The sequence below is a fragment of the Drosophila arizonae genome, chromosome 2, assembly GCF_054131065.1.
Source record: "Drosophila arizonae isolate 15081-1271.41 chromosome 2, UAZ_ARI_1.0, whole genome shotgun sequence".
In the NCBI taxonomy this organism is placed as follows: Eukaryota; Metazoa; Arthropoda; class Insecta; order Diptera; family Drosophilidae; genus Drosophila; species Drosophila arizonae.
The window spans coordinates 29,687,358-29,714,722 of record NC_142922.1 but is presented as its reverse complement, the minus strand read 5'-3'; the positions used below and the strand labels follow the sequence as shown (position 1 = coordinate 29,714,722).

At 40.6% G+C, this 27,365-nt stretch overlaps 2 protein-coding genes across 5 annotated transcripts in view; one reads left to right on the top strand and one right to left on the bottom strand.

The window, feature by feature from the left end:
- Window positions 1–17,385, top strand: part of Rfx (regulatory transcription factor Rfx) — a 23,420-nt gene extending 6,035 nt beyond the window's left edge. The window contains exons 2-11 of one of the 3 annotated variants that reach the window (XM_018011682.2): window positions 96–637; window positions 714–1,047; window positions 10,091–10,169; window positions 10,232–10,445; window positions 10,533–10,700; window positions 10,829–11,281; window positions 11,348–11,650; window positions 12,337–12,651; window positions 12,715–13,083; window positions 13,144–17,385. In XM_018011682.2, the coding sequence (XP_017867171.1) occupies window positions 347–637; window positions 714–1,047; window positions 10,091–10,169; window positions 10,232–10,445; window positions 10,533–10,700; window positions 10,829–11,281; window positions 11,348–11,650; window positions 12,337–12,651; window positions 12,715–13,083; window positions 13,144–13,320 (2,703 nt within the window). In that variant the 5' untranslated portion in view covers window positions 96–346 and the 3' untranslated portion in view covers window positions 13,321–17,385. Of the gene's footprint in view, window positions 1–95; window positions 638–704; window positions 1,048–7,282; window positions 8,261–10,090; window positions 10,170–10,231; window positions 10,446–10,532; window positions 10,701–10,828; window positions 11,282–11,347; window positions 11,651–12,336; window positions 12,652–12,714; window positions 13,084–13,143 lie in introns of those variants that run through there. The other 2 variants (XM_018011673.2, XM_089466118.1) reach the window with 2 other exon arrangements.
- Window positions 16,962–27,365, bottom strand: jumu (Forkhead box protein N4 jumeau). 2 transcript variants are annotated; one of them, XM_089466128.1, is made up of 5 exons: window positions 27,136–27,365; window positions 26,651–27,065; window positions 18,151–19,931; window positions 17,962–18,088; window positions 16,962–17,888 (listed from the first exon to the last, which is right to left on the bottom strand). In XM_089466128.1, exons 2-5 carry the CDS (start codon window positions 26,708–26,710, stop codon window positions 17,583–17,585), a joined length of 2,274 nt encoding a protein of 757 aa, XP_089322254.1. In that variant the 5' UTR covers window positions 26,711–27,065; window positions 27,136–27,365; the 3' UTR covers window positions 16,962–17,582. The 2 variants fall into 2 exon arrangements, with proteins under 2 accessions (XP_089322254.1, XP_017867184.1); XM_018011695.2 differs by having other exon boundaries at window positions 17,959–18,088; window positions 27,136–27,361.

Genomic DNA, 27,365 nt, shown 5'->3' with positions numbered 1-27,365 from the left:
GGATGGAGGAGCAGATTGAATTTCTAAATTTAGCGAATTTATTTTTAGTTTTTGCAGCCTTATAAATAATAAAATAACTTTTGCTTTCATTGCAGCTGCTAGGAACTTAAGCAACCAAATACATTTAAACACCGCAATTGCCTTAAACCGATTGAGAGCAGGAGAGAGGAACACAGAGAGCCAGAGTGAGAGTGAGAGAGACCAACAACTAACTAGTCAACGAATTTCGCATCGAAAGTGCAATCTGGCCTTTTAACTTAATCAAGCGACTTGTAGGGCGCCGACACCTAGGCTAAGCGTAAAGACATCAATTAAAGATTAGATTGTAGAGCAATTAGCAAATGAGATGAGCACACGCCTGGCCACCCAGCGTCAATTCATCATCACGACGAGCGCTGCCGTTGAGGGTGCCACAGTTGATGCCAGCCAAACAGATCCCAAGGAACACCAGCAGCAGCAGCAGCAGCAGCAACAACATCAACAGCAGCAGCAGCAACTTGTGGCCAAAACCACTGGCGATGTTCTAACAATTGAGCCAAGAACGCCCGTAACACCCACAACTCATGCCGAGGAGTTCGAGTTCTGCACCGAGGATGGGGTGGTTGTGGCTGCCACGCTGGAGGATGTCATGACACAGGTTGCCGTCAATTTCGCTTTGCATCTGCAATTTGGCATGGCTTTCATTGATTCTGTTCTTGTTACAGAATTGCCAGCTCCTGCAAAAGAAACTGAGAGACGGCATTGGGGATGACGCCACAACGGCCGCTGATCAACTGGAGGTCATACGCGTTGTGCTGCCCATGGACACGAGCGACTCCAGCCAGGAGGCGCACCTGCATGCCCACGTCCATGCCGTGAACAGCGTCAGCAGCAGCGATGCCAACGCAACGGGCGCAACCAACAGCACAACGACCACCATACACACCCTGCCTGGCCTCAGCACCATCAAGAGCGGCGTCGACCTGGCCCAACAAGTGGCCAACGGCCAGTTGACCGTGGTGCAGGCCACCGAGGACGACGAGGGCACACCATTCATTACGGTGACCGGTGAGTTCAAGTCAAATTTTATTATATTTTTATACCCTGAACCACTTAAAATGGGAAATCAGGGTATAATGGCTTTGTGAAAAGTATGTAACAGACAGAAGGAATCATCGCAGACCCCATATATATATTCTTGATCAGGGCGACGAGCTGAGTCGATATAGCCTTGTCCGTCTGTCCGTCCATATGAACGCCTAGATCTCATAAGCTATATATATAGAAATTATTCAACAATTAAATTTTCATAACATTGCACTCACTCCAGCGCAGCCCAAGCGCAGTCGCTGCCTACTGCGCAGTTAGCAGAGCGCGTGGTTATGCGTGTGTTTGCACGAGGTTGTATGTGTGCATAAAAAAGTGCAGAATTATTAGAATATCAGCTTGGAGGATTCAGGGTATCTCCTAGTCGAGCAGTCTCGACTAGCGTCTTCTTACTTGTTTATTCAGCGACGTCATTTCATTCAACATACACAAGGGACTTTAAGAGGGATAGAACTATAAGCTAATCATTCAAGATTTACATAGCAAAATTTGATATTCTAGCGCAACATTTTTGTCATTTAGTGAAGTTCTTTTATTATTCATTCACATTAAATGTAATATTAATTTTTGTTTGCCCTTTCATTCATAATTTACATTTCAATTTTCATTGTGTGTGCAGAGTAGATATATTTAAGTTGTCTGATTAGTAGTTTGCAAATATCATGTGCGGAATCTAGTCGCTGTCTACATAGACATAGCCTAGTTGTCTAAGTCCGTTGGGAAATAATTCCTTAAATAGTTTCCAAAAATATAAGTAAATACCTATTTATAATTTTTTAATAGCTCGAACATCGATATAAGTATTTATTTATTTAAGTACGTAAGCATAGCGAACGTCAGTAAAAAGGTAAATCTGAAACGTGGCTAGCCTAAATAAAAATAGAAAATAATGTCAATAATGTCAGCAATCCAATTGGGAGATTTTTATTGACCCATGATGCAATTAGAATGCCTAAATAGATATTTTAAAAAGTATTCTTATCAAAATTTAAGTAAAATTATAGTTAAATAATAATTAAAAATATAATAATAAAAATAAGGAGTTAAATCAAATAATAATCAACGAAAAATAATAATTTAAGTAAAAGAAAATTAAAATAAAGAGAGAACGAAAAATATTAGTAACATCAAAAAGCTGGCTGAAAAAAGAAAGAAAATAAACAAAGGGACAGTAACAACATAAGCCTGACCATAATCCATATATCATTATATTTGTAGAGTAAATATCTAGAAACCAATTCTGGGTCTTTTAAAGCTTTCAAATGTTCAAATTGTGTTAAGGCACTAAACAGTCGAAGTCAAAGTAATATCAACAAAATATAAAAGTAAATATACAAAATTATGTATGGTATACATATTGTATATTATTATCATAAATATATCCTTAAATTGAGCTTAAAATTGTCTTTTAACTATACAAGTTAGAGTGAAGAAATTTGAGTGTATCAATATTGAGAATAATCAAATTATATCAAGTCAACTTATATAGCGCATCTTTGCAATAATCGATAAAATATCCTATTGTTAATTGCATTTCACTCTCGGCAAAATTCGTCTACTGCAATATTTTGTCAGCGAATGCAAAGGTAAATAAATAATAATGATAAATATCGCATTATGGAAAGTATTTGGGAAAAAATTTATGCAAAGAGAGAGGTTCTCAGTGTTTTATTTTAATTAATGCACTTGGTAAAGGCATGAAAAAAATTCGCCAATTGTTAGGCTCACTGTGCAGGAGCGAAAAAACGCGTTGCAGTCGCTGGCGGCTTTAACGCGCTCGCTCGCACTTGACGAGTCGCGGGAAATCAAAGCGAAAACCAGCGAACAAACAGCAAACGGCAAAAGTCGCGCCTTTGTAAACAAACATAATCACAGGATCAGCATGTCGTCCCCGGGGAGCGGGGCGGGACGGGGGCGGGGCAGGACGGAGCACAGCAAAACAGTGAACCAGCTAAGTCCCTGTGCATTTTAAACGTTTGCCTGATATCACAATTAAAGCGACTTAATTTGAAAACTGAAACGCGCAGAGATGAGCGGGTAATAAGAGGCGAACAGATACTAGAACAGACACACACCGGCAGGCGGATAGAAGGACGGATGGACGGATGGATTCACCCCGTTGCGGACGATGATGTCCTACCTGTGCAGGAGCAGTCTTAGCAACAGGACTCGCAGCACCAGTTGCGGCACGTGCAGCACAGAATGTAACAAAAAGTGTGGCAAAGTGCAGCTGTGTGTATTACAAAGGGAGCGGATTGGCACTGATACCCTATACACGGGCGCACAGAGACACGGGCGGACGGACACACGTACACACATAATTATTATATTCCACTTCAGCGCTACACAATGAATTAATCGAGATTACACTTGGTGAGCATTATCTATAGGGCAGGATCAGCGCCAGAGTAGGAGAGACAGGGAGAGACGGAGGGGGGAGCGAAGGCAAACTACAAACTAGAACTGTTTGCCCATGATACTTGATTTTATTAGCACAAATTACCACCACCAGTGGAACTGACAACAAACACGGCAAGTAATCACAACAAATTGAGGTGGGATGAAAATCGGAAATGGAATGGGAGGACGGGAGGACAGAAGGACAACATGACAGAAGCGAGGGGAACGCTCACTCGTCAAATCATTAATAACCGCCCGCTGTGTATTAAGGCTAGCCCACTACTTATGCCCTCTAAATGGGTATATTCACTTTGTCATTAATTCCGATTGTCAGCATATATCTCTATACATCATATGTATAGGTATTACTACTATCAATTCGATGCTCCTAAGAGTTTTGTATTTATAGTTTACCTAATTGATATACGATTCGATTTCTTAATATGCAAACTCAAACTATACACAATGAATTTCTATATTCATTGTGAATTTCTATATTCATGTATATCTATCTGTACGGGGTATATATATGTATGCGATATTTTAGTTATGTTTATTTAAAGATATAATGACAAAACGTGAGTCAAACTTATATATGTATCTATGTATTCGTGATCAGTCCATAATGATAATGTATAATAATGATCATAATAATAATCATTTACAACCTTACTATCAATGTAAATCGGTTTATTTTACTTAACAGTACATAGACATATATTAACAGATCTGTGCATACTCTTACTATCGCATCGATACTATCTGATAGCTACTTGAGATATACATATACGGCATATACTGTCAATCTATATATTTATGTAGAGTATACAGACTTCGACTTTGATTTAATGCACTCGATGCAGTGCTTGACAAATTAAGGTGTACTTAGCTCTAGGCTTCAACACACAATACTGGAAGGCTTTATGGAAGGTGCCTGCCCCTGCCTGCCGCCCCCGCTCGTTTCAGCTGTGCTTTATAATGAGAATGTTTCAATTGATTCGGTTTAGCGTGGTGCTCATCAAATCGACGATGCAGAAAAGCTTCAAATTTAATAAAAGCAACAACTAATAAAAATGATATCCTGCTACATTCAATCCTTACCAGTCGACCAACCACATAGAGCAGCTCAGCCAAGTAGCTGGGCATTGGGCTAAACAGTGAGGGAAAATCAGCATATGCTGGGCTTCTTTTAATTGGGTAAACATAGAACTTTTCTAGATCGGAATCAATCGCAAGGCCAGAGTCTATCTAGAATCGATTGCTATCTCGGAAGCCAGATCATTTATTTGAAGTGTTCCACATTCAAAGTAACTGAACCCTTGGCTTGGCAAGGTGCAGTCTGTTTACAAAAGGTTAATTGATGCTTGTCGATGTTGTTGTTGCTGCTGCTTTGACTGCTGCAGATGCACGGATAAGCTGGGAGCGTAAACACACATCCTGCACTTGTCGGTCATCCAGGCAATTTACTTTCACTTGCAAGCAAAAAGAACTTTTTTGATTTTGATAAAATCCAAACACAAAGCAGCTCGAAATTTTCTGTATGTTTGTTATCAACTTCTTAGACTTTGGTCGTTGGAAGTTGAACAAAAATGCCATTGACGAATTTATTAAGAATTTTTTTTATTTATTATTATTATTATTATTATTTTTTTTTTTTTTTTTTTTTTTTTTGAGAATTTTGTTGGCTTACTTCAACTAATAATATGAATCTGAATATTTTACAATTTGTTCTTAATGCAGAATATTGTGAAACTATTCAGCAAACTGCATACATTTCAATTGTATTAGCCATAAAATAGTTGTTTGTGTCATAATATTAGCTGGAATTTTATGGAAAGCTTATAGTAATATTTAAATAAAATATTTTCATTTTTGTAAAAATATGCAATATACACTAACATAGCAAACTCAAGTTGGCTGTTGTCACTAAACTGTGACACCACTTATAATAACCTTTACTTTAATTTAACTTTTAAGTTATAAAATTATATTTATACACATACATGTGTATATAGACTATTTATATTATTATATATATATATATTATATATATTTTTAATTTATTTTTTGTTGTCAAATATTTTGTGGATTTATATATATAGTGGACCGTCGTTTAACGAACGAATTAAAAAAAATTATGCACCTAAATTGCATGCAAAATTGTGCTAAAAAATGCTATGACGGACAGTGGACAGCAATATAATATGTATTCGGAGTTTCCTCTACTTCGTTGTTTAACATATACAGAAATTTTGCATACAATAAATTTGAGAAACTTTTTGTTGGACGAAAATATTGTTCATTTAGCGAAAAGTTTCTTATCCAAAAAAATTTGTATTTATTAATTTTTAAATTTAGTTGGACTTTGATTACTTATTACTCCCACTACCTGCAAAAACTACTTTTGTTAAGCTAATTAATTGATTATTATGATTAATTATTATATGTTAAAAATGTTAAAGACATAGAGTACTATGTCATTAGGACCTGTTGTATTTCTACTAAGATATATTTACGATGGCTCCCCACTGGCTATCCTCCGTGCAAACATTGTTTGAAAACTTTTCCCAACTTTATTTAAAGTTGAATGCTCAAAATTGATGCGTGCCGAAACCACAAAGTCATTTCGTGTGTGCCAAGCTCAAGAATTTTTAATAAGCTTGCCAGACTTAAAGCCGAAAACGGCAGCAAATCATCTTAGCGCTCACACATAGGGCTTTGAGCGAGTGTGTGTGCTTGGCTGACGGAGCCACAGAGACAGAGTCACAGGCCAATGTAATGGACACCCACAACGTGGACGACTGGACGCATGTGCATTTCAGGCAGCAGCAATATTAATATCTGAAATATTTTTCCATACTGGAAAAACTGAATGAATGAAGCGTTGCGGATGCGAAAATTGATGAGTGAAATTCCGCGTGTGCACGCGGTGGCAAAGTGGCGGGCATATGTGTCATCTATGGCAGCCCAACAGCCCAGCAGCCTAGCAGCCTAGCAGCCCACCCACTGCCCAAACCAGGGATAAGAAAAACGCGTGCCGGCAGCAACTGTTTTGGTTGGCCAGCAGCATCCGATGGGGGTTGCTGAGAAAGTGTGCAGCTCTGAGCGTGTCTGTGTGTGTGTGCAACTGAGAGAGTGAGAGAAAGAGAGTGGAAAAAGACAGAGAGAGACCGACAATGAGAGTGAGAGTGAGAGAGAGAGCGAGTGGTTGATGTCCTAGCAACCACCAGGCTGTGCGGCTGCTATAGGGTGGTAGGCGTGCGGTGGCAGCAGAGCGTCTGAATGATTGGCTGCGTTGCCTTGACGCCGACTGGCAGTCAGCATCTGGCATCTCGCTCGCACCAGGCACATCTTCGGGCTGCTGCCGACACTTGTTCAGATCCCAGAAAATACGACTTTGAGCCCGGAATTAGCTGGCGCCGCTTGAAAAATAAAACGCTGCTCCGGCCATCTCCAGCTCCAATGCCGATGATGATTGAGGGGTTGGGTTGGATTATTTGCTACGCGACTACGGCGAGGATATGCTGCTCTGCAGGTTGCCAACGGCAAGGGGTGGCTGGGCGCAAGTCATAACAGGCAGCACAGCACCCATCCGCCCACATTGCCTACAGCAACAACAACAGTAGCAGCAGCAGCAGCAGCAACAGCTATACCCCTGCCAATACCACCACCAGGAGCACCGCCGCCACCACCGCCGCTGTAATTTAATTCGTTGCTGCGCCGCCGCCGTCATCGCCATCGCATCATTATTTTTCGGAGGCATATTGCTAGGATAACATTTGATTTCGAGTTCAGTTGTAATTCTACCGTGCATACGTTCTGGTTGCTCTTGCTCCGTTGCTACGTCACAGCGTTGCCACGTCCTATTACCGCCATTACATCGCCAGGGGCCACCCACCGCCACCATTGTTAATAGCAGCAGCCACAGCAGCAGCAGCGGCAGCAGCGGCAACAGCAAGTTGTGCGGGCATCTTCCGAATTTCACTTTCAGTTTTCGTTGTCTCTGTGAAACAGTTGCCCAAAGCAACCGGTCGACAGCATCTCGGCTTACAGTCAGCGGTCTGCTTACGCTTCCGGACATGTGACTGCTGCTGCAGCAGCTGTTCCAGGCACCCTGACCACACGTCCCACATTTGGCACCACAGTTTACTCATTTGCGAGCTGCCCACTCGAATTAAAACTAAACGAATGCATTCGCGATTCGGCTTCGACTGCCAGACGCGTCACCAACAGCAGCAGCAACACCTACACCATCAGCCCCAGCACCAACACCAGCAGCAACAGCAACAGCACCAGCAGCAGCAACAACAGCAGCAGCTCCACCATCAGCATCATCTTCTTCCCGAATTGGATATCACGACACCGCCGCCGATCAGCGCCGCTGCCTACACGAATCTCTTGGAAAAGTGTCGCTGCAAACTGCAGTCCCAGTCCCAGCACCACCACAACCACAGCCAATATCAGCAGCAGCAGACGCTACCGCAACATCACCACCAGTTGCTGCCGCAGCACCAGCAACAGTTGCCAGTGGCGGCGCCGCTGCCAGCCGCCCAGCTGCAGCTGCAACTGCACCACCATCACCATCATCATCACCACCAGACGTTCGTGGCCACCGCCAGCGCCGTTAACTACAGCAGCTGCACGGCCTTAGGTGCCGCCGCCGCCGCCGCCGCTGCCGCCTCCTCCTCCGCGACCTCCAGCTCGTCAGCAGCATCTACTGCCATGTATCACCATCACCATCATCGACGCCACAACAACTTGTCCTATTGCGGTGGTAAATATTTTGCATGGCCAACACCTTCAGCTCGAATCCTATCAATGGCTTTTAATTGACGTTCTCATCGGTCTGTGTGCATGTGTGTGTGTGCGTGTGGTTGTATCTCTGTGTGCGTTTGTGTGCCAAGGAGCTTGGGCCATCGAACAAAGGTGTCAAGTGTCTTGCTCATGCATCATTGTGCATGTTGAAAACTTTAAAGTAAATGAAAAGCTGCATCTGCTGTCAGACATGTTCGAACTGTGAGCAAATCAAACATTTAGTGGGCGAAGACAAACTACCCACAGTCCCATTCCAGAAATGTGAATGTGTGCTTTGAAATGTGAAGTCAACTCGAAATGTTATCAATGGAGTTCGGCGATCAAGCTCCATTTAGGAGTTGAGTGAATCAAAAGTATTTAACATAAGAAACCTGAGGATACAGATCCTTTATCAGTTCTCGAAAAGGAAACCGAATTGTCCCCAAATTTGTTCCTTTTAAAACTGTTAACCATGAAGTTTCAGTTAGACAGTCAAGACTAATAAATTTGCTTAGCCAACTTGAATGAATGTAAAAGATTAAGTCGGCATAATAGGATGTACCCTGATTCAAGATTCAAAAGAATAAAGTAAAATAATTTTTTACGAAAAAAATGTGTGTCCACGCACATTTCAATCTCATAAAGACTTCTGGATAATCACAATAAAATAGCATATGTATCACCGGAAAAAAAAAAAAAACACCTTTCAGCGTCTGATCGGTTCCTCAAAGCACCACAACCTAGCGTCAGCTTGATTTCTATGTGCTAAACCGACATCTAAAGTAGCCGCTGACAATCCAAACAGATTTCAATGACCATTAAGATGCTTTGAATAGAAAACAAATGCTCACATTTTAATGTGTGCACTTGAGTAGAGATATTGCGGTCTGTGTTACTTGACGCATTCTTACGCAAATTCTCAGCCAAATTATGTACATATTTGATAGAATATGTCACAATTTAGTACAAATTTCAACTCTCTCACACATTGGTCACGTGTAGTATAAAATATGCTTGAAACTTAATGCGAAATTGCCGGACTCTACATCTAAAATTGCCTAAATATATAACTGAATCTATATAAATTTTCAAGTGTAACCAATACCACAAAAGATAAAAATGTTCAATTCCTCTAATGATTACCCTGATTTTGTATGATTCGAATTTCGAAAATGGATGGACAAATAATTGAGACCTGTGTTTGGCAAATATACACATCCGGATGCAATGAATTTCGAATAGTAAAGATTTGAGTAAACTACGCACTTAACAGAACGGGTGTTAATGCAGCAGTTCAGGTATTTCCTAGTCGGGTCCTAATGCTACAATGATAGTAACTTACGCGCTTTAACTGATTTTCTTTGGGTTCAGATACATTTTATTGAGCCTTAAGTGTTGAATATGATATGATATGAATATGTTATGAAAACTATATTGGAAATTTTCAAATATAGCCCGCAAAGCACGGATTTAATCATAATTACTTAGTTTTGTCACCTAATTAAATAGAAATCATAAATTCTGTGCGTTTTCAGCAGTTCCAATGGCCATGAATGCCTTATAGAGGGACTCGATTGAAATAATCTCTAAGAAATTGGATTATCATTGTCTTGCCCTCCGGTTCCCGGTGGCTTTTTCCTTTACTGTTTTAAGTTTTGAGATCTATCGGGGTTATTTTTACCGGAAGTAAATTTATATTTTATTGAAAGTACACGTTGATACTATAACACGTCTATCATTTAGTTCACTTAATTTCCATCAAGCGTCTCGTGTTTAATGCTCCAATCATTTGCAATTATATCATTTTCAGTTTCCGGACAGGAGCAAAATTATCAAGTGCAATATGTGGACTCGGAGCTGTACCACAGCAACTCCAGCCAGACCCAAATGTAAGTTCATCCTCTCAATTCAACTGCTCGATCTGCCAGTATAACGTTTCGCCTGCCCACAGGACATATCCGTTCTGCCCGGTGGGCGACTACCAGAGCAATGGCCAGACGTATTACTCCACCACGGCGGCGACGGGCAATTACACGACCACGTCGGCGGGCAGCACTGGCAATGCACACTCGACGACGCTGCCGTACCTGGTGCCCGTGGACGATAGCCTCCTGTTGAATGGGTCCTCGCAGTCGCACAGCCGGGACTCGCCGCACAGCCTGACGGTGAGTGAAGTGAAAATGAAAATGAAATTGAAAAACCCAAAACCGAAAACAATCGAGCCATTGTGTGACACTGACTAACGATTGCAGCATGAGGTTGCCTACATTCAGGAGGCGCAGAGCACGCCCCAGACGCCCACCTCGACAACAACCACGAACTCGGCCAGCGGCGGCAGCATCGGCAACGGGGCCGATGGGGCGTCGCCTGACAGTGACCAGAGCGCAATGGGCACCAGCAATAAAATCGCCTCGGCAACGGTGAGTATGGGTCCGTTTTTGCTCCGCCTGTCGCCAACGGCAACAGGAGCAGGAGCAGGAGCAGGAGCAGCAGGAGGAGGGGCAGCAGCAACAGCAGCGTTGCTAACATCTCTCTCGCACAATTGCAGATTAAGTGGCTGTCGCGCAACTACGAGACGGCCGACGGAGTCAGTCTGCCACGGTCCACGCTGTACAACCACTACATGCAGCACTGCAACGAGCAGAAGCTGGAGCCAGTGAATGCAGCCAGCTTCGGCAAGCTAATACGCTCCGTGTTCTCCGGCCTGCGCACACGTCGCCTGGGCACTCGCGGCAACTCCAAGTACCACTATTATGGTATTCGCATCAAGCCCGGCTCGCTGCTAATCCATCAATCCATGGAGGACAAATCTATGCAGGGATACGGCGCATCGCCGGGCAACGGAAACGGCAACGGCGCCATCGCCAATGTCAGCAGCAGCAATGCCAACCAGCTGGGCGGCTCCAATGGCAGCAATGGCATGTCCACATCTTCGGGCCAGCGCACAACCGGGGCTAAGAAGCACAATTTCAAGCCGGAAACCTACGAGGCTTGCATACAGGTATGCACTCCCGGAATACTCCATTTTAATGGATCACTCATTTCGGATGTTTCTTCTGTATTCCAGTATATTGGCGACGGTGCCGGCGCAATGCCCGTATTTCCACCCATCGAACTGAGCCACAGCTTTCACAGCGAACTCACCCTGGACGATGTGGACACATTCCGTGCGCTGTACCGTGAGCACTGCGAATCGTTTTTGGATGCTGTACTCAATCTGGAGTTTGGCACTGTCGAGTTTTTGCTACGCGACTTCTGGCGCACCTCGGACAACAACAATCTGGACGAGTGCGAGGAGGAGAAGTACTTGAGCAAGACGAAGCTGTATCTGTTGTGCCACTGCGCAGAAGTGCAAAAGTTTGTGCGCGAGGTGAGTACAGTGGATGCCGAGAATATTGAATGTATGTGCTCTGGCAACACGGGAACTGTACAGTATAAATCAGATAAATAGGGAGAAGTGAATATAATATGTAAAGGACTTCCATAGTAAGCCTAAATAATATATATGAAGCGGCATTTTAAAGTCGTTTAGGAAAGTAAAGTATATCATATGCTGAGATACATAGTATGTAGGGTTCAATGTGCTTAGGCCCCAGATACTAATGTCAGCACAGGTATTCGCAGGAATAAATGAACTAAATTGTATCTCACCGGGGGTACATGATCGAGAATAGTATTTACTATAACGCGATCTAAATTTTGCTATCAGCAGGGGTATATCATAGTCTGAGGTACAGCTTTAGATATAAAGTTAGCATAGAAAGTAAATTGGGATAAGATAAGTATCATATGCTGAGGAACATGATCTAAAGTAGCTAAAATGTATACATATAAGTATATGCTGAGGTGCATTATCTAAAATATACGATACACCATCGAATGAACACAGTTTAATGTATTCCAAGTGACAACCTCAATAAATGTGGCTAAACAACTCAAACAACATGGTCTAAAGCTAAATAATCAGAAGTATACCATACATAAATCATCCTTGTGATAAGACCTTCAATAAATTTTTAGAAACTCAAACTAAAATTAAATTCCCACTTTAACCAGGTGGACTACCAATTCTATCAGAACACCGTGGACGTTATAATACCGGATGTTTTGCGCTCGATACCCAACGCGCTGACTCAGGCCATTCGCAACTTTGCCAAGAACCTGGAGTTGTGGCTGTGTGAAAGCATGATGGGCGTGCCGGAACAGTTGTCCCAGATCAAGACTAGCGCCGTTTCCGCATTTTGCCAGACGCTGCGTCGCTACACATCGCTGAATCATCTGGCACAGGCGGCACGCGCCGTTCTTCAGAATGGTGCGCAAATATCCCAAATGCTCAACGATCTGAATCGCGTGGACTTTCACAATGTGCAGGTATGTTGGCTAACTTGAGTCCGTAGGCCAAATGAGAGGGAAAATAATTTGATTCTATTGCAGGAACAAGCAGCCTGGGTGAGTCAGTGTGCACCGGCTGTGGTGCAACGTCTGGAGCACGACTTTAAGGCCGCCCTGCAGCAGCAGAGCTCATTGGAGCAGTGGGCCAGTTGGCTGCAGCTGGTCGTCGAGTCCGCGATGGAGGAGTACACAGGGAAGCCGAGTTACGCACGTGCCGCCCGTCAGTTTCTCCTCAAGTGGAGCTTTTACAGCTCAATGATCATACGAGACTTGACGCTGCGGTCCGCGTCGAGCTTCGGCAGCTTTCACCTGATACGACTGCTGTTCGACGAGTACATGTTCTACCTGGTGGAGCACAAGATCGCCGAGGCGCAGCAGAAGACAGCCATTGCGGTTATTTGTGAGCGCATGGTAAGCCCCTTAGCACCCACTAACGAGAGTGCCGTCTATTAACTGTCCACCTTTGATCAGAAGAAGGAAATGGACTTTGAGTTCGAGTGCCAGTTCGCCTACATAACTAGCGACGCGGAGCAGCAGACAGCAGCTAGCTCGGTCAGCGGTCCGGCAGTGGTGGCAGCAGCAGCAGCGGCAGCCGCTGGAGGAGCCCCGAGTGCGGGCAACGAGGCCAAGCGCCTGAAGCAGGAATGAGAAATGAATCGACAGAGTTTTTGTATTTGTAGAATTTGTGTTAACTTAAATTATTCGGCTATACCCATTCGATGTGCACGACTCCCAAAGCAAAGTTCACTTCACCTGTGCATTTAGTAGTCAACGGGATGTTTCTATGTATGTATTCGTGTATTGTTAGGTTGTAGCTTAAGTTCTGCTCAACTGTTAACGTAATCAGTTAAAGTATACATATGTGTGTATATGTATATGTATATATACAGTCAGATATGTAGGCAAATGCATAAGTATTGAAGATGAATTGCCCCCGCATTCAAGTGAAGAACCGTCCAAGCAGCAAGCTAGTCATGCCCCTGCAGCGTTGACCTTGTCTGATGATCTGTTTATGTAATCGCACGAGATGCATTTTAGTTTAGTAAGTACATGTGCATTAGTATTTGTGAACGTAGCGTCTAACTGAACTACTATACTTGTGTTTAGCTCTTAAGGAAAGGCGTATTGTCACAACAGTTTTGTCTGGTTTCAATGATAAATTGTACAGCATAGCGCTCGGCGCATACATGCAAGAAGCACACACATTCACATACACTCACACATATATACAAATATATGTATCTATGTATACAGACGTAGGTACGCACAAGTAAAGATCCACCAAATGCACTAATTGCAAAACTGTATAGATTAGTTAAGAAAAAAAGTTTAGCTCATGCTGAAACGGCTTGCTCAATGCTAAAAGTAATACCTAATTTAATCTAAGTAAACAAACAGGCCTTAAATGTGCAAATATCACACACTCGCTCAACCTTGAGAAAGGAATAACAAGTTTGGAAAAACCGAGATACTGAAACATTTTACTATATACCTATGTGCGTGCATGTGTGTGTGTGTCCGAATACCATCACATATTTATTCAGATACATATATAAATAGTTATTTATATATATATATTGAAAGTGCAACTGAACATTTGTATTGTAATTCCTGAGGCATATACAAAGAGACAAGAACGTATATATATACATATATGATATAAATTGATATATTTTAACAGAGGCACCCAACAAAGTATTTTATGCCATTTTAGGTATTTATTGTAGCAGCAAAACTTTTTGTAAGCCATTCAACTAGATTAGTTCAATGTAAGTGAAATGCAAAGAAACTCTAGTCTTAAACTGCAAGAATTAAAAGAGATCACAAAAGAAAAGAAAAAATCAATATTTTATGTTATTTTCGGCAAGTTCCGAGTTGGAGTCCATATCGAAAATCATTAACAAGCTATGCAACCTGAAGCATATAATACTCTCGGTACATATGGCTCGAGAGCCATATATTTATGTATATTCATATTAATCCCTCTAAATTTTAAAATCTATATGTTTCCCAAAATTGTGTTGTGTGACCTATCTTTAAGGATTGACATTTAAGATATCCCTGCACAATGCGAAGCTCAATGTCATTCAGTTTACCCACAAGCTGTAACTCGGTCCGATTTGGCTTGGCTCAGTTTTTATAGAAACCAAATATCGGACCACAAACCTTTTCGATTGCTCAAGTCAAGCAACATTTATAATAACGAAATATTATATTACGAAATGCATTGCTCAATTTGCAAATACTAAGCTGAACTCTTGAGCTTTATTGGTTGTAAAACAGGAAACAAAATATAACGATAATAATTGAAATATCAATTCAAATCGAATCTACCTATTTATAAATGTGAAAATAAAGATGTCTAAAAAACAACGAAAAAAAAACAACGAATGACTGTATTTATTTGGGGTCAGATGAATTAACGATTGCTAAAGAACACTATTGATGTTTCATCATAGTATTTATTATTTATTTAAAATAATATTTCCCGCTGGGCGTAACCGAAAGACCTCATTACTGAAGATACCAAATATCAGTCTACACACAGATATAAGAGCATATGGAGTACCACACAGCAATACAGATAGTACATAAAGCGAATACGAGTATACTCTTTTTACTTCGTGGAGTGTAGAGTTCATTCATTCAAACATCCTAGGCTGGCCGCATTCCTCAAACGGAATCTGAAGGAGAAAAGATTTCCATCTATGCTAATCCAAAATACATCAAATATAAGCTTTTGACTTATTCTAATAATAATGTATGAGTATAATAACCAGATTAATGTGGATAATATCTACATACATATGCTAATAATATCATAGGACAAGAAAGAATAGCAATATATGATAAACTGAGATACATAAGTGAGCTAATGCGATTCATTCTGACTTTTCTTTTTTAATTCTTATCGAGTAACCTATCTATTATCACGATTTCCTACGGCGTATAATTAGATCATAGACCTCCCCATACGTTGGTCGTAAATTCCTCAATGTTCTTCCGCAGTCCACTTGAAGGCAAGTGCAGGCGGCCGTCATTACAATGCTCATGCTCAATCAGATGTATCCTCTTCTTTATATTATTCTTTTTCGTTTTTTAAGCTTTAAGATCATAAATTTATGTTGATTACAAAAAACATATCAAATTCAGATTCTTAAAAATGAGTACCATATACCTTTAGTTGCCTATATACGAACCAATAACAATAAAAAAAACTTTACAATTATTTTGTTTCTTTTTCTTCTTTTTTTTTTTTTTTTTGGTTTCAATTGTGTTGTACATATTGATTTTCTAACAACTCTATACAAAAATTGTTTATTTTTCTTAAAGTGATTCGATATTTATATATATATTACATATAATATTTATAACTCTAATACAAAATATCTTAAGTCATAATTAATCATGAATAATACAACAAATATGTATGCATGAATATTGTGTCTGTATGTGTGAAGTGGCTATGAAAAAGAAAAGTATGTTTAAATGGAATTGATCGCATTGACTGCTGCTGACTGCTTGATAATCGTTTTTATCGTTTGGTTAATTGACATAATTGTATTTTATCTTATTTCAGGTAGCTTAAAAACTGTTTGTACTTTGTATATTAAATCTGAGGTCCTGAGTCCTGAATATTCGGCTGTTGATTTACGTTCAATTGAGTTCAAGTCTTTTCGTTCGGGGAATTTTGACAATTCGTTTGGAATTCTTACAGTTTTGTGCGGTTTTGGTTGTTTTGGTTGCTATATTATTCATTATATTATAATTAACATACATTTTATTTACATCTAAAATAGTATACATTTCTTTCATAAGAAAAATTATTTACATACACATACATATGTAATATGATGAAATATTTTTAAAATTTAATTGACTCTACATTTTTGAATAATTAAAGAATTCAAATTCTAATAACCTTGTATAGTAAATAGTATATAACATTTATACTTGGCAGCATGTTCTACCAACGTCTGTCTCACGAATACTGGACCGGCAAGTTTTGGATGGTTGTTTTCAACATTACCTACACAAATGTATATATAGAAAATTCGCTGAAAAATGCTTATAAATGCCATTTTTATGTACAGTTAACAATTGTGGAAATACCTATAAGCGATATTTCGTTGTCTGAGGTTTAGATTAGTCATACTTAAATATAAATTCAATTCGTAATTTTTGCCTGTTTCATTTTCTCAACAATTTTTTTTACTTGTTTTGTAGCCCAAAGGCTTCAATTTTTGGAAAGCAATAGTCAAAAGTAATTAATGTGTATGATTATATAATTTTCTTTTTTTGTTTTTGTTTTTTTTTTTTTTTGTTGGAGATCAACTTCAAAAACGCTCATTATAGTCAAGATTTTGAAAAACATTTAACACTATTAATGTTTCGTCATTTTTGGATTTCGGGAATTGAAACAATTACAAGTATTATCAAATTGGATGCATTTCTTGAGTTTTCGCCCAAGCGTCAAATTTGTCTTAACCAAACTTTCTAATTATGTGTCAGATATAATGGGAAGTCGTATATCTTATTAATTAATGCTTGCAACATAGACATTTATTTGAAAGCCCCCTTCAATGTACATAGAAATGAATACAAAGCGCGCGACCAAATTGAATATATAAATATGTTTGTATAGAAGTGCATATACAGATATATGTATATATATATATATATATATATATATATATATATATATATATATATGCATTTAAGTCGAAACTGCACTGTGCACATACAAAAACTGACTTAGAAATAGTTTTAAGCGTAGCTGATTGGTATTTCTAAAACGTTAACCTAACACTTAGTGTGTATGATCTCTATATACATATTTGATATATATATATATATATATATATGTATATATCTAAACATATATATATGCATGAATATAAAATGACTGCTTAAATAATGCGATTAACCAACGGCATTTTCCGACGATTGTACGTGGGCGGCTGCTGCTGCTGGTGCAGGACTTGATGCACCTGCTGCACTTTAACTTTCTGGCCATACTGCTGTTCCAGCTCACCGGCCGGACCGATGGTGTAGTTGATGTCGAGGCGAGCACGTTTCGGTGACTGATAGCCATCGTTAGCATTTAGATCGGCCGGATTGAGCTCAATTATGTTAGCTGTCTGCCCATTGACTATGCCGTGGCGCACAGTCCGCTTCCCAGTATCGATGTCGATGTCTTCGTACAGTTCGTCAACCTGTCGGAGGAACACGTCACAAATTTCAATGAATATAAAGTTCATTCATTCAAAGATCTATCAATTTTACCACAATATCGAATTCTCCGTTCTTCTGCGAAACGATCAGCTGATGGTCAGGTGGCGGGTGATTGGCTGCTTGATTGTTTGGATCATACTCATGAAGCACATGCTCCTCTTCATCCTCGCTGTTTTCCCAGCTGCGAATCGAAATCAATGTATTATGAATTTGAATATTAATATTTGTTTTTTTCCGACTCACTCAACGTTATCGTTGTCCTCCTCTTCGACAAGCATCGCATCGATCATGGTATCATCGAAGTCATGCTCCTCCAAATCAGAGGACTCCTCGATTTCAGACTGCGAATCCAGCTCCACATCTGAATCAGCCGATCCGTGCTTCATTTCGCCTCGCTCAAGTGCCTCTAAATGCTCGGGATAGACCATCGCGCCGCGTATTGCTCCTGGATCCTTGCGCGACCACTTCTGCACCTCCTCGTCCATCTTGCAGATCCGCTCCGGATTCATGGCCCAACGGCAACCCTTTCGCTGATTGCCATTCGTGGCCGGCCGCTCAATCTTCTCAAAGCACTTGTTCAGCGACAAGTTGTGGCGCACGCTGTTCTTCCAGCCACTGGGCGCATTCTCAAAGTAGGGAAAATGCTGGCACAGGAAACTGTAGATCTCCGACACGGGCAGGGAGCCGGCACGCGAGTTCTTCAGCGCCAGCGCAATGAGGCAGGAGTATGAGTAGGCGGGCTTCGGGAAGGCGCTGCTCATGGCTGCCGGCTTCACCTTCTGCTGCAGCGGCTTGACGATGTTGCTGCCGTTGCTATTGCTGACGCTGCTGTGGATGCCATTGCTGTTACCGTTGCTGAAGCTGGAGTGGCCCAGCGGTGCGAATGACAGTGGCGAGGAGGTGGTGGGCCGTCCAGTTGTCGACGACGAAGTGGAGGATGGCGAGCCAATGCTGTTCTGCACATGCACCTGGTGATGCGGCGAATGGGCCGACGAGGCGATGCTCTTCGGTGCATTGCCACGCCTCTGCACGCCATTCGCGTGCAGCGTCGTTATATTGTGCAGCGGACTCGCCTCCCGATCGCGCTTCAGCACAATGTTGCCATTGGAGGTGATTGGAGCGCCGTTGGGAGATTTCGCCGATGTCTGCTGCTTCAGCTTGTTGTAGGTGGCGCTGTTGGCAAAGGTCAGGCCACCGATGCCGGGGCCTAGCTTAATGGTGTTGGTGCTGGCACCGCCAGTCGCCAGTAGACTGGTGCCTTTCGGCGTACCCTTCGCCTCTTCCAGGCCAGACGATTGCACCTTGCGCAGCTCCGTTCCCAGATCCTTGCGTACAGCATCCACTGCCGACGAGTTACGCCGCTGTAGTGCGGCATTCGTGGCCATGGTTGGCGGTGCTGTGCCGCTACTGCCGCTGCTTACGACTGATGTTGAAATGGGCAATGTGGAAATCTGCTTGGGTATGTGGGCCATCACCTGCTCCCTGCGCATCGAACCGGCGCTGACCTTCATCTGCGCCGGGGAGAAGGTCAAGTGCGACTTGTGCTGGTCACAAGGGGAGGCGGGTGGCGCCTGTCCAGCTCCGGATCCCGATCTGCTCTGCGTTGTCGGCGCACCACCACGCGACTTGTGCGGGGACCCCGAGCCAATTAATGAATTCGAGCCGGAATTTGAGTTAATCAGCGGCATCACGGAGATGGGACTGACACAGGCTCCAACGTCCGCATAATAATCCGCCGTCGACCAGAAATTTGCGCACGATCCCATCCACTTGGCTGTGGGCGAGGCATGCAGTGCGCTGCTAGCCAAGAGATTCGCATTTGCGTTGTGCGTTGAAAATGCACTGCTGCTGCTATTGTTGTTGTTGTTGTTTATGGCAGAAATAGCCTCCAGAGCATGGTCGAGCGAGGACGTCAAATCACTAGAGCTGCCGACCACATTGGCTATCTCCGCCCGAATGTCCACATCCAGCATATCCTGCATGGAGTCGGACACATAAAAGTCCAGCGAAGGTCCCGTCGCATCCTGTGAACAAATATACATTAGAAATACTTCGTAGTGCTCTCGTCTCTCCGAAAATGAATGAATGAATCTACGCGCGCAATTACGACTGCTGTATGCGAAAGCTAACATTAAAGCTTACTGTTATTCAAATCAAAAGCTTTACATTTGATACGATCACAGATATTTTGAAACAATGGCAGATACTTTTCACTCTAAGCAAGAGTTAATAATAAAAAATAAATATTTCATTATATATTATTTATTATCATATATAACAATAAATATTTATTGTCATTAAATATAATTTTTAAAAATTCATTCGTTCCTTATTTATATCAATCATTTTTATAGTAGACTCTTAAACAAAAATCTTTTGTTTTATATTTTAGGCAACAAATAAAGGGCAAAGATACAGATACAGATAGATATTGTATCTATATTAGAAAAAAATAACTGAATCAAAATAAATCAAATCGGCAAGGTGACCAAACTTTCTAATTGTTGCGCAACAGTGTTGAATAATGTTAACTGTTCAAACAAGCCAACGATCAGCTGTTGCTCTACATTAACTGTTTTGTAGGTAACCATTTAAAAATAATACAATTAATTATATTGTAAACAATTGTATTACTATTTTCATAGGCATTTGCTTTTCGCATTCCTGCTCCGCTTGCAACTTGTTAGCATTTCTCAAATCAACATATAAGACTTGCATTTCTGTATACATTGGCTGCACTTACATATGAACATACTCATACTTACTCATACATATATGCATATTAGTGGATTAGTGGATTCTATAAATATACAGATACATACATATGTAAATGAATCATATCGAGTATATTATGCCATCAACGTTATCATTATCAGCCTTGTATATGTATGTATGTAGTTGTCATCATCCTCGATTTGTTATACAAATGTCTGTATGTCTGTAGATGCTTGTATGTACATAGGATACACAATCGGGTATATACTTTTCCTTTTTTTATGTGCACCAACAACAAGAACTGACATGTTCATGGGAACGAAGCAGGAGCAGTGTCCAAACCGGTTTTACGCTCCAATGCAGGCATCGAAAGGCAGACACAGGCTGCATATGGCACACAGCATACCATCATACATATATGTATGTATGTATGAATGTGTGCATACGTCTGTACATATCGGCGCCAATGTCCAGCAACAACAAGCACGAATTACAACACATGCATTTCAGTCACACATACACATGAATAACAGTGCCTGAGCCTGGGATATGTACATACATATGTGTGTATGTATGTGTGTATATCATTGCAGGCAGGCAGGCAAGTATGAATCAAAGGCCACCATCTTAAACCGGATATCAATAAAATTGAAAGTTTTATGTAAACAGAGACTGATGCAGCCGAACAAAACATAAACAAGGCAACATTTTGTACTGTACATCATATTGATGTTAAATGTTGCACGTGTTTACAAATGATCGACTGTACATATGTATATATATACAAATATACATCAGCACATGAATACCAAAGGGTCGAGCTCAAAGATCAAGTCTAGAAATTACTTATTACAGCTGCAAGCTAAGTGGATACATATGCATAGATACATACACACATATACATACATACAATCATGGATATATTATGCAGCATAAAGATATTTGTATATTTGCTGCCTTTATAGGAACAAACAACGAGCCTATGCTAAAAACAACCACCGCTGCAAATGTTGCCAATCTAAAAATGTTGCAGCAACATTTCACGGCGAATATACGAGAAAAGGGGAACAGATATATGTATGCAAGTATGTGCGTCTGTACGTCTGTTTATATGTATGTTTGTAGGTCTGTACATCGAAAAGCAGAGAAAAATAAAGGAATAAAGCAAGCGAGTGGAAGAGAAACCACACAGAAAAACTCTGCTACTCTTTATGTTGAAAACATAGAACATCGACCGCACAACACAGAGTTCTCTGCTGAGCGCACAAGCACACCAACACAGTACAGTTGGCAACAAAACATTCTGCAAAACGAAACACCAACAGAGTAGCAGAGCTGAAAGTTGAACAACTGTGCGCTCGTCTGAGTACTTTTTGTGATGTTGCGATAGCTTGAATTCTGCTACGAAAAAGGGTAGTAGGCGCCAATTTAACAGTTTAACAGCTCGAGCCGCTCAACGTGCCGCATATGTTAAGACATGCTCAGCAGCAACATTTTGTTTTCATGTTTTCATGTTTTTTATGCTTTGAGTATTAGGCGCAACTTCACATTTTATACGACACTTTGTAAAAAGAGAAGCAAACGCTCGCGCCTGTTACTTGCTCTTTGGGGTGGGTGGTGGCTGGTATCTGTAGGTGTGTTTGGCTTAGATGGCAATGAGAGCAGCGTGTCCTTGGACACATTCCAACTCATTGACCCGGCCGGCCCGACCCTGGCGTCTGCTCCCGTTGAAAAAATCAATAGATGCGGCATACACACAAACACACACATACAGCGCCACATGCCGCATGCCGCATGCTCTACGAATGATGATAAGTTGCATAATTTAGCAGGATTCCATAAATTTGTACAGGCCTTCAATGCTGTTGGCGCGCGTTCTTTTATCAGCTCCCAAATGTGCTGGGATGTACACACATACACACACGCACACACACAAATCCTGTGTCTGGCTGGTGTCTGGGCAGCTTTAATGCAATATGAAATGAAATTTTGAATGTAAAATACTGTGCAACACCTTCAAGAGGTGCGAACTGCAGAATTGACTTTGCCTCCTGCTCTCTCAGTGGTGTCCACGGCACCAGAAACAGGGCGTGCAACAACAATTGGGGCACAGCAGGTGTTGCACATTGAAAAACAACAGCAGCTGCCGCATCAGCAACAGTCATTTGGTTTTTTGACTTGTAATGCAACAAGCTGCACTAACTGAACGAAGCAATATAGGGACATTCATATGAGTACTAAAGTAAATGTAAATATATACGGATGTGTGCATATAATATTTATACTGCAAATTATAAACTAATAGGTGTATATAATATCAAGCATTATAATAATAATTATGTATTATGTAATTATGTCATTTTCATTTATGTACAAATGTATGTACATATGTATGGATGATGTAGTAGATGTAGTATGTATGCGTATGTATGTATATAGTAGTCACATGGTGAATTTGTAATATTAAAAATTATAATTACCTATTTTTATAGTGTTTCATATTATGGTGTACATTTTATTATGAATTAATAATTTCATACATAAATTATAAAATGTAAATGTTCTTTTTTTATATATGCATATTTTTCATTACAGAAAAAAATTGTTAAAATTTCTTTTATACTTTTGCTATTGGTAAAAATATTTATGCAAGTATGTATATTAATTTTAATTATTATTTTGATTTATTGCATGTCATTTTAATTTTAATGTGTATCAAACATACATACATACATATTATACACACATGTATGTCCATTGCGCAAAAACTAGTTCAATAACGAATAAATAAAAGACTCCTCTGTTCCATACAAGCAAACTTCATTCTATTATCGATATGCATTACTATAAAGTGTGCGTGTGTGTGCGTTAATGTGCGTGTATTGGTGATCCGATAACCTTTTGCCAAGCAGGCTGACAGACTGAGCAGGCAGGCAAGCAAGCAGGCAGATAGAGCAGACGGCAGGCAGCTGCAATTTGAGCACTCAGGGGTTGTCCCCGTATTCGTACGAACACACGCACACACATGCATACATACATACATATGTACAAATTCAATTGACTGTGTGTATACGAAAGTGTGGGTAAATAGCTGTTACTCTGTAAGTTGTGAAGTGCACATTTTCCAACGGAAAGGAAACTTCCTGCTTCTAATTGCCTTTACTCACTATTTGTCTCGGCTGGCAATTCATATCACCTGCATTACATATATGCACTCTCTCTCTCACTCTCTATAGGCTCCTCTTTCTTTTTTATACAAAAAAATTGCTTTCGAAAAAATGTGCCGAAATAAAAATGCATTGAGCAGGCGATCAAAATTAACAGCAGGCAAACGAATAGCAAAAAAGGGAAAACTTTATAAAACTTTAGTTTGCCGATTGAAGCCTGAAATTGCCGCCTTCTGTTGACCTTTTGAGCGGCGCAACATTGGCATGGAAAGCGTGCACACGGCCGACTTCACACATATGTGCATACACACACATATACATTTGCATGTATGAATGTGTGCGTGTGTAAATGATTGGGCAGACGGCAGCATGCAGAGAGCTCAGTGTCGCACCCTTGGCTCAATTCGTGGCCTAGACAACGCAAGGCGACTGGGGTGCAGCATTTCATACGCCGCCTTTTAGAATTACTTTTGTGTTACTGTGTGCGTGTGTGTGTGTGTCTGTGTTATCGGTAATTCCCTCTTGGTACCTTCGCCATCCTTTGCATCTGCTGTGCATCTTTTGTATTTGCTGTTACCTCGGTTATTTTCTTTTTACACCGCTTTCACCTTAAAATTGTAATGGCTTGACGGCTCTGGCTCTCGCTCTGGCACACAAATCCAAATCCGAATCTGGACTCGACAGAACCAGGTAAACGAACAAAATCAGCATGGCAGGCAACATTGCACCAACGGCAAATGTCTTCGCCGTAATTATGAGCGCCTATTTGTAAATTGCTTTATGTCCCGGGAAAAGCGACGTTGTAAATCAGTTTTTAGTCTATATTTATGATATCTTGTCTTTTTTGGGCTATATGCAAAAATACATCCAGCGCCAAAGGGTTGTCTCGAGGGTGGGTGTGTCCACGTGTGTGTGTGCGTGTGCGAGCCGTGAGAAAATCTATGCGGCATACAGCTGGGCGCTCATATTCAAGCAACAAACGAACCACAGCGCACACTGAGCAGCGACATGTTGCCGGCTACATGAGTTTGAGTCTGAGTTTTTCTTTCCACTGCTTCTGCCGATTGGGGGGCAAATGGGGTTTCACTCAAACTCAATTCGCCGGCCGGCTGGTCGGCGCGTTGAACTTTGAAGTTTTTGCATGCCTTTACTTTTTTTTTTTTTAATTTTTATTTCTTGAGAGCGCGAGCGAAAGCTTTTGATGTGTGACCATTGAGAGCGCTTTGGCTCGGCTCTCAGCTCTCGGTTCTCTTCTCCTCCATCACTTGTGGCGTTTCGAAAACGACATGAAAGACAAAAGCGTTTTGCTGTGTTTGCTTTTCTTTGTTTCTCCTCGCAAAAATACATATATTAATATATATATATATATTTATATATGTATACAATATATATAAGAGCTACACTGGCACACAGGCACATACATTCATCACACTTGTAGCTCTCATGCGATTTTTCTGTGTGTGTGTGTGTGTGTGTGTGTTTGTTTGCAAATTGCTTCATGTTAAATATGACTTTAACAGGCGCGCATACTTCTAAAAATCTGTGGCGCTTATCAAAAAACCTTGTAGGAGGTCAGGACTAATATGAATAATGTCTTACTAAAACAAATCTTTAAACTTGAATATCTAACAATGTATGTAAATACAACAAACCGGTGTACTTTTATACATGTATATATATAATATTCCCTAATTTAATTTAATCATGCCAAATTTTCGACTACATAAGACAGAAGAAACCGCCAGCAAACGAGGTGAACGTTTGGCCTTCAAAAAGTTTAAAACGCAAAAAACAAAAGATACAGCTTGAAGCAGCTCACAGAACAGCGACAAACATATTTATATGTTCATATGTATACGCACACATACAAAAGATACATACATACGTGTGTATGTTTACCAATAAAAAAAAAAAGTTAGGTAAACTACGCATGATTCTTTGGATAGCTCCGAGCAAGAGAAACAACTTATAATTATTTGTCGCTTTAAATAAATGAAGGTCATCCAACCGATTCCCCATCTCAAACTCAAACTCAAACTCATCCCAACGAACAACAGTAACAGCAACCAACAGAAAAGTTTTCGCCGCTTTTTTGCTGCTTACGTTTTTAGTGCACACAACAGAGCGCTGTTGAGTCAACAATAACATTAGCGCTGGCTTTACATCGACTTGGTCTCCACATACGATAATACCCGAGTTATTAACCGGACATAGCTCCAAAGTTGAGGAAGCATATTTATTTAAAAAAAAATCCTATTAATGGTCACATTATCTGCCGCTCTGTTCCGATTATGACCGCTCGTTGGTCCCCACTCACCACCATTAATCAGCACTTCCAGTGAATGTGACTTAAGAGTAATTTTAAAGATCGCAAACACACATACACTTACACGAGTGTGTAATAGTGTGGGTACTACTCGCTGCGTAAAGTTGGCGAATCAATTTAAAAAAAACGAACGTTAATACCGAAGCGAATTTGCCGACGAGCACAAGGCAAGCGAAACAAAAGAGAGGGGTAAATTTTGTTTTTGGCGAGTGCGCAACAGACTGGGCCCTGTTAAAGAGTGGCAGGGGGAACGCAGGTGCCAAAATACTAGGAAAAGTCTTTGTAGACTTCGGCGAATTCACAGTGAAACGAACGTTACAAATTTAAAAACAAACGATAAAAGCTTGCCAGTTTATTGGCAAATATGCTTGTGTGTGTGTTGCCGGCCGGCATGCAAATTGGATTTCGCTAATTTGTATTTATCGCTGATGCTTTGTTGACTTTTGGTGAACAAATATACATACATACACACATGTGTGCTTCGATGTTCATGCGATTGTGCGGGAGTTAATTATGTATGTATGAAAATACTTACTGCATATTTACTGAAGAAGCCCTCGTGAATACTGCTTGAATAATCCTCTAATTCGAACATGTTGTATCCGTTTTACTGCAAATTTACTGTTGCATATGCGCTTTGTTTTGATCAATTTGCGACTCTCTCCTTTCTTAATCTCCTTGGTTATAAAACCGTTACACGACTGGTATAAGAGAACTACCGTTTCTTTGTATTTGACAATTTATTTCACACTTGCACATTTATTTTTGAAATATTTAAATATTTGTAAATATAAATTTTCATGTTGGTATAATTTCATTTTTGCACCGGTACATCTTGTAATTATTTTTAATAAGCTTCTTTTTTTTAGCAAAAACAATATAACCACTAACAAAATTTTTTACCGCCACACGTCCGCTCTGTTCGGGCTTGTTGTTGCATTTGAGATATTCTGCTTGGAAGAACGTATCGATATACTTATTGCAAAAGGTGAGTAAACGATATTTTCTCGATATATTCACCTCAGTGTTAATGAAAGTATCAGTATTGCTAATGGCCGTTTGGAATTTAAATGTCTTTGTTATTAAGAAATTAATTGAATTTTTTATATACCTATTTTTAACCCATAATGATCAATGATATTAAAGTTTGTTTTATTTCTTATTGTGTAAAATCAAAGCACAGGTTCAAATTATTTTTCGGAAACAATAACCTAACCTAACTATAACAAGTAAAACTATTTAACACATAG